The sequence below is a fragment of the Lepisosteus platostomus genome, chromosome 19 (assembly GCF_059453375.1).
Source record: "Lepisosteus platostomus isolate fLepPlt1 chromosome 19, fLepPlt1.hap1, whole genome shotgun sequence".
In the NCBI taxonomy this organism is placed as follows: Eukaryota; Metazoa; Chordata; class Actinopteri; order Semionotiformes; family Lepisosteidae; genus Lepisosteus; species Lepisosteus platostomus.
The window spans coordinates 3,929,433-3,937,182 of record NC_142629.1 but is presented as its reverse complement, the minus strand read 5'-3'; the positions used below and the strand labels follow the sequence as shown (position 1 = coordinate 3,937,182).

The 7,750-nt window shown below is 39.6% G+C and overlaps 1 protein-coding gene across 31 annotated transcripts in view; it reads right to left on the bottom strand.

The window, feature by feature from the left end:
• Positions 1-2,735: 2,735 nt before the first annotated feature.
• The window catches only part of rbfox1 (RNA binding fox-1 homolog 1), a 644,752-nt gene continuing 639,737 nt past the window's right edge, over positions 2,736-7,750 (bottom strand). For 19 of the 31 annotated variants that reach the window (XM_088613232.1, XM_088613240.1, XM_088613239.1 and 16 more), the window contains 2 exons: positions 6,275-6,350; positions 2,736-4,750 (listed from right to left, as the gene is read on the bottom strand). In XM_088613232.1, coding sequence (XP_088469358.1) covers positions 4,628-4,750; positions 6,275-6,350 — 199 coding nt within the window. In that variant the 3' untranslated portion in view covers positions 2,736-4,627. Of the gene's footprint in view, positions 4,751-6,274; positions 6,351-7,750 lie in introns of those variants that run through there. The other 12 variants (XM_088613235.1, XM_088613243.1, XM_088613233.1 and 9 more) reach the window with 3 other exon arrangements.

The following is a 7,750-nucleotide window of genomic DNA, read 5'->3' as shown; positions in this document are numbered from 1 at the left end:
GGAGATTTTTGTTTTTGTAACATGCCGGATTAATTCTGCTGGGCTGCTCTCCATGTCTAGCACTGAGAACATCCAGCTTTTTGGAAGGAAGTTTGATATGTGACTGGGAATTACATCATTGATCTTGGATGGCAGCATTGAGATATTTCATTACAGCCAAGGCAAATGTGACCTTCACACAGGTATGGAGAAAAAAAATATATAAACTCAAAATGACTGTAATCCAATCGGTTTTGCTGAGCTCAGGCACACTTCTAAGGCCAGGAAGTCACCTCTTAGTGTGAATGGAGATGTTTTCAAGAGATTTTGACTGAAATGGTCTGTCCCATTGAGAAACGAGAAGCACCACAAAAGAGGCAAAAGGATTAATTATGTATCCTAATGCACTCTGACTAGTTATCCACTGTGTGTGTGTGTGTCTGGATGATCAGGGGTCATTAGACCAAGGGTTGTGTAACAGAACTCCATGCTCAAGCTCCATTTCTGGCTCAGACTCATTACATGTCACCCTGAAAAAGTAACTGAGACGTATTGCGCTTTGTCCTTTTGGAAAAGACTATTTTTTAAAAGCTCATTGCTTATTTCCTTAAGATGATAAAAAGATTTCTGCTATACGTCCGTTGGAACTTTGCATAGGCACACTGAAGCCATACGATTTGCACCATTTGGTTTGATGATAAAATCTGGTTAGACTTCTGGATGAGAACTATAATGAGAACTATAAGGAACCCCAGCCTCCCAGTGGATCACCTGCTACACCTCTCCGCTTTTTCTACTGGCATGTCACGACAGATCAAAGTAAGACCCATGTGGCTGGAATTCTGGTGCTCAACGAGCAAAGTGAAGCTGACGTTGTAGAAGAGGGGTGTCAATGCAATGAAGTTGTCTTTTTTAATATCATTTTGGCAGATCTCACTGACATTTTGGGGAGAATTTTGACAAGTTTGGGGAAATCTGATTCGACAAACACATAATCGATGTCGGTTTTAATCAGTTTATGTAGAAATAAGGCATGTTTTCTAGTTTGAGTCCCACAGTTCCATGCTGAACATTAACATTATTACCTGCTGTAGAATGAGGTGATTCCAGACCCAAAACCCCATGGCGGCCACTTCTTGTTCCTTTGTGCATGCTGCATTAGGTTTAACGACTTACCTGCTCATCCAAAGGAATACGGTTCACAGAGCAGATAGTAAAACAGATCTTCGTGGCTTTGAAGAACTGGACAACAAAAAACAAGCTGATTTTTCATTGAGGATTAAAAACAAAATTAAAAGGCCTGAGGTAACCAAGAGCCTTGTTATTTTAGAGCCATCAAGGCTATAAAACAATATTCTGGAGAAGAATTTCTGTAGCCATCTCAGAATGTTTGATCTGACTTGTCCCAAACAAGGCCCAGTTGTACAGTTCTACGATAAGTGGACAGAGGTTTGGCCAAAGAAAACTGACTATTTAGTATTCAGGGCTGGCAAATATGTATAGTGCCAATACGCATTGTGCTGATGAGGTCAGAAAATTGCAACTCATTGTCAGCACAGGCTGTACCATATACTGTATAATAATAATAATAAGTTAGGGGAAATGCAACACTGGAGTACAGAATGGACTGAGATCGTGTTGATAGAGGGCAGGCCACATATTTTGGAAGTGCTTTCCACTGCTGAAATATGTCCTTTCCAAATTTGGGAATCTTGCTGTCGCAGAGTCTGTGCATAAGTGTACATAAAAAAAACAACCTTAATGCAATTCTAATAAAGCAATTGTTTTGGGAGTGCCAGGCTGAGAAGCAGTAAGGGAGACTAAACTAGTGTTTAGGACCCTGCATGTACTGTACCATGTCTGGGTGTATTGGCACAGTGTGGAGCAGGTGGAGGGGACATAAATCAGTCAGGGGACAGTGGATTAAAGACAGCAGGGTCCTGGAATTACAGTAAATAGAATAGTTGAGAGGGGTCTGAATCTCTGAATCAGTGGCCTGAACTATGGGCCTAACAGCAGTGTGGTACAGTTATTAGGGCTCTAGACCTGTAGCTGGACTTGTGGTTCATATTCTTCATGGGGCAGTGCTGTTGTTCCCGTAAGCAAGTCACGTGACTCAGGTTTCTTCAGTCAAACACCCAGCAATAATATATAAACTCACTGGTACCATTTGTACAAGGCTCCACCCAAATGTATGTATGGCCCCTCAACCACAGCCTTGCAGAGACTTGCTGTCTTTTTGCTTTTCATTCCATCTGAGCGCTCAGTGGTCTGCTGATTTACTCAATGAGCAAAAGGCCAATTAATACTTTAGCTCTTTTCAGCTGAGGTGCACAAAGACAGCTGGAAAGTGTCCCGGTAATCCAGGCCAGAAGAGACGTGAGGAACTCTTTTGAGTGTGATAAGCTTTGAATTCAAAACAAACTTTGCTTTGGAAGGTCACTTCGGGTGACCTGACAGTCATCTTTTTTGAGTCCCATCCAGACCACAAAGAACTCAAGATTTTACTTAATTGTAGAGTCTTGTCTCAATGTCTCTGTGAGGGTGTAAAACCACTTTAGCTGAGCTGTAGTTTTGTCTGGCTTCCTCTATACCTTCCCTCACTGCCACATAAAAACAGGATTGATCAAAACAGGGCAGAAATAATCTGTTATTTGACAGAAAAGCTTGTTTTTGAAAGCTTGAACCCAACCACTTTATAACTTTCTGCAATGACACGTGACACATGAATCAAATAAAAGAACAGACAACCACAATTTCCCCTTATCTTGTGAAACTTTATTGATGGTTATTGTTCAGCTGATCATACGGCATGCACATACGATGACAAGGAGAACGCCTGGTCACAACACTTTTTTTAAAGCAGAATTTTTATAGTAGAATCACAGCGGTGGGTAAGATAATTTACTGAGTTGTGCGGTGTGACGCGCACAGTACACATGAGGATATAACTAAGATCTGCAGCGAGACAGCTTTAAGCTGCTTTGTATTTGTTGTAGTTTTTTTCTTTTTCTTTTCTTTTTTTTATAAATACAAAAAGGAGACCTGTGACAAACACCTCAACTTAGGTTTACTTGTAAACAGGACAACATGAACAGAGTCTTAGCATATGCACAGACAAGCTGCAATTCTTCAGAAACGCTCACAAAGAGCCAAGAGCCACCTTGACAGCTCGTGTGGCAGTCTGAAATAACTCGGAGAGACTGAATTTTATATATATATATAATATTTTCCTTAAACAAATCAGTTCCTTCATGTAAAGGCCTTGTTTAAAAAAATAACTAAAGGATCTTGCTTTAAAAACAATTTGAATAATAATCAAATGAAAAGCAAACATACAAACAACAAAACAATGTATCACAAGCTGTGAACAGAGGAAAAATTGCAGGTTGTGTGTGCAGTACAGTAAGGTCTAAAAAGTACCAAGCTGACAAAAATACCATGATTATCTCTACATAATGATTGCAATACTTGTAAAATGTTTATATAAACCTGAATATGATTATCATGTAATTCCATAAAAATGATACACCTTTCTCTAACAGTTGGTCTACTAGACTAAATCTAAAACATCATAGGTTGTGTATTTTCTATAACAGAACATTTCCACTGCACAGTTCAAATTTTATACATTGTTGTTGTCTTTTTTTTTAACTGGTACAAAGAATTCTAGTTTTATTACTTTCCTTCTGAAAAACAAAAAGAAAAAATAGAAACAGTGCTTTTATCACCTTATTTATTAATGTTTTTATTTGTCTTTTTTTCCCTCCCATAATACAAAAGTCAGCAATGATATCAATAATTTATATACTGGAAGTAATATAAAAAGAACGCTTTTTAAATGGCCTAAACTAGTTAAGGTTTTGATTAAACAACTAGGTAATGGTTAAACAGTTAAATACTGCCTTGGTGAAATATCTTTTGGGGCGTTTCTGACATCTTCTACAAAAAAAAATCATAATGTACTAGTGTCAGAAAGCGCCCCAGGAACACAACCTTTGGCTTTGAATAGTGAATGATTTAAGACAGCTGATAATAGTCAGTACAGTGGTGACCCCTTCTGACACTGTAGCAATTTTTTTTCGGGATTAATAACACCCCCTCCCTCCTCCCAACTGCCCCCCCAACCCTGGTGCCTAAATTCCTGGGCCCCACCCCATCCCTGACCAATCCCCCACCCCTTTTCCCTTCAAACAAACCAAAAATAGAATCAAATTAAAAACAAAGGCAATGTAAAAATGCAGAAATCAACATGACTACTATAGTCACTTACACTCTTACAAAACATGTGATAACCCCAAATAGCTTAATATTTATCATATATAATTAATTTACATGATAAAGCGCTCTGGATTGTGGCCCTAAGAGTTGTAATTAGATTTTTTTTTTGTTTTATATCTAGCAGCTTTCTAGATCACCACAGAAACTTCTACAGCCAACAATCTATGTAACCTTTAGAAATTAAAGACCCACAATATTAAAATACACAGAACAAAATATCTGAGGTATAAGATAAAAAATGTCATTTTGTTTTCCTCTCTCTTTAGAGATGCTAAAATGATGCACTACTGCATGTATTGCAATACCCAGGCCTCGGAAAGCTTCTCTTTTTGTCCCCACTGGAAGGTTTTTATATGGTTTTTGTCATTTAGTATGGAGCAAAACGGCTGTATCCCCCTCGGTATATACTAGCCTGCAATGAAGAAAGAACGAGACCGACATCATCAGCATGGCTCCTAGTCTTGGCATCAGTCAAGGGTGCAAAAGCATTCTGAAACAAAGCGATGGATTTACAGGGTTTTAATTTTTTTTTTTGGCTGGAGAACTTTCGATTTCTCTAATGATATACCCCCGATGCAATGTCCCAGAAACATACATGCAATCAGGCAGACAGAGCATAGCAGAGGAACAGGCACAGACGCAAAGAGGAGGGCACCGGACATCTGATCTGAGCTTCACAGATCTTTTTGAATTAGCGTGTCAAAATATCACATCAGGGCTTGTGACAAAGTATACAAGGATTCCATATCATCCCTACTCCTCTGAGCTACACTCATCCTATTGACAACAAAGATTATAAAGAAAATGTAATTACTGCAGGATTGAGCTAAATATCTAGTCTGATGATCGTTCAATGCAGAACTGATCATTAATTACTTAAAGACCTTTTATCTTGCATTCTGAAGGCTTGATTTCTATTGGGTATAATTTACACAGTGGGACAGAAGTGATATAACAACTAGTTTAATTTCTATGCAGTTTAAAAATAAACTCTTTTTGTCATTTGTATTTCCAAGTTAATCCTGTTTGTTAGAGATCCAAATTTTCTGAACAATAATCTGCTTTATTTCTGTAATATTGTGTATGTGCAGTAAATTACTGGCTCCAAAACCACAATGGAGTGAATTTTCCTGAAATTCCCTTCGTATGTACAGTATACCTTACAATACTCTGCCTTGCAGTAACGTTACCCTCACCTGAAATGCGCAGCTGGAGTTTTCCCTAGTTAGGTTTCTGTTCGATTTAAAATAAAACTACAGAGTCCCCGCGCCAAGGCTGTCAGGGTGAAATGGTGGTCCTAAAATGTCAAATGTATCAGCAACGTATGCTCGCTGGCTTCGCAGTCTGTCTGCGTGAGTAACAACAGGAAATATATGTCATGTACTGAAATACAAATTGTCTTTTGAAAAATATTGTGAATGCTAAGATCCGAGCCAGTGCACTCGACTTTTCAGAGAGGAACCAATAATAGGCACATTTATGGAAATGAGGCAGCCAGGCAGACTTCATCCTGTTCAGAGCAATGATGCAGTGAATGCCTTGCAAGAATGATACATCCAACATAATCAGTATAAAATGCTGAAGCCCAAATCTAGAACCTTCTCCATGCAATGCAGAGACTTCCCTCTCCTCGTTTTTTTTTTTCCTTCCCTTTTTGCTCTGCCACTGCACCACTTAGGTGATGGATTTAATTATCAAAATGACTAATTATTCCATTAAGGAAAGCGCTCAGCTAGGTGATACTCACAAAATTAGAAATATAATAACTTACATGCACTACATTGCCAAGAAATTAAGACATTTATCAAGTTTACTGGGAGGATTAATGTGGCATTTTAGCTGCCGTTAGCACAAGAGACAAATTCAATTAAGTTAAAGTGAGGAGACGTCAGCTGTGATAAAATCCATGCTGGGGAGAAAAAAAATAAAAAGGCAATAAAGGAGACAGAGAGCAAGCCAGACCGAGCAGGAACACAAAAAGGCGGGAACTGACAGGAAGACCATGATGGCTTACCACGGCACCAACGCTGTATGTGGCTGCTGGAGTAAGTGCGTGGTGGTAGGGGTCTGCAGCATAAACTCGTCCGTAACTGTGGAGAGAGCAGAACACAGGGCACCGCGCTCAGGAGCAGCTCCAGCCAAGCACGCCGACACCAGAGAGAAACACGCCACTCGATGCAAACTACCCAACACTGCAGCAAACTGCAGGACGGCCGACACATAAGCATAAACGGTGTCTGATGACCGCACTGACAGCAATTCAAAGCAGCTGGAAGGGAAGAGTATGGCTTCCACTATCATGCAGCTGTGAGCAGAGGCTGAGGAAGGTCGGGGGAGAGTCATGTTTTATAAATCAAAGGGTTATTTGTGCAAGAAATGACAAGGTGAAACAGAGTGGAATCGGGTCAGGTCTAGACTTTCGCCGCTTATCAATAGCTTCTCTTGTGTTCTCTCGGTCTTCAAGGCTCTAGAAAAAGAAGGCCAAACTTGAAGCCCAACGTTTTAATCTTTAAAGATGTATTGGATTTCTTTTGTAGCTTAAGCTTACTTTGCAGGTGAAGTTCATTCTTTATGTCTCGCTGCTTGCTTGCACAAAACCCTTGAATTTGTGTTTTAGTCTGAAGCGCCAAAGTGTATGTCTCATGAGATTTCGGTGCAATGTAACTCGAAATTAACAGTACTGAATGTTGTTTCTTACAGCGGTGAAAGCTTGGCGGCAGGATTACTTAACAAAACTGAAGAATAAAGAGGAGGAAAAAGACATGAAGGGAAACAAAAACGTTTTCAGAAGTGGTTTTGTAAGAAATGTTACTGAAGTATGTAAAGTGCAGGAACAGCAGTAGTCCACAGAAGTACAAAGTCTGACAGTATTTTAAACTACAATTAACCATCAAATTAATACAACTTTCAACTTCTGATCAGCTAAAGTCTTGGTTTATTTGGATGCATGTAGCAGCAAAACCTACACTGAAGTACTACCATGAAACATTAAATACAGATTTATCTAATACCCAACAGCTGTTGACTTCCCTTTCACTTAAAAGAAATAGTCCTCAGGTTACCTTTTAGCACAGCATTCACTCTTGAGAGCTTCTGTTTCTGTTTCTCTGCACTCAGAACTGCTACTCAGTTACCAGGCAAACTCCCCCAGTAAAGCTACAGCAGCAAATATTGGGGAGAGAATTCCATTTGTGACTGCATATGTACAGCAGTGAGGAATGTCAACACCCCATGAGTCCAGACTACATCCTCATAAGCCCACTCTCTCACGCTGGGCTCTCTCCTCCCAGTCAGTTCCTTGCTGCAAAGGCTACCTCTCTCAACAACACTGCAGAAACAGCTGGATTACAAGCCTCCTACCTATAAATCCATTCTGTTATCATGAAAATAGAATTGCTTCTTCTGACTGCGTGGTTTCTATATACAGCATCTATGTATGTGATGTTCATACAATGTAGTTGTAACCATTGGCATATTAAGGGTCAAGACT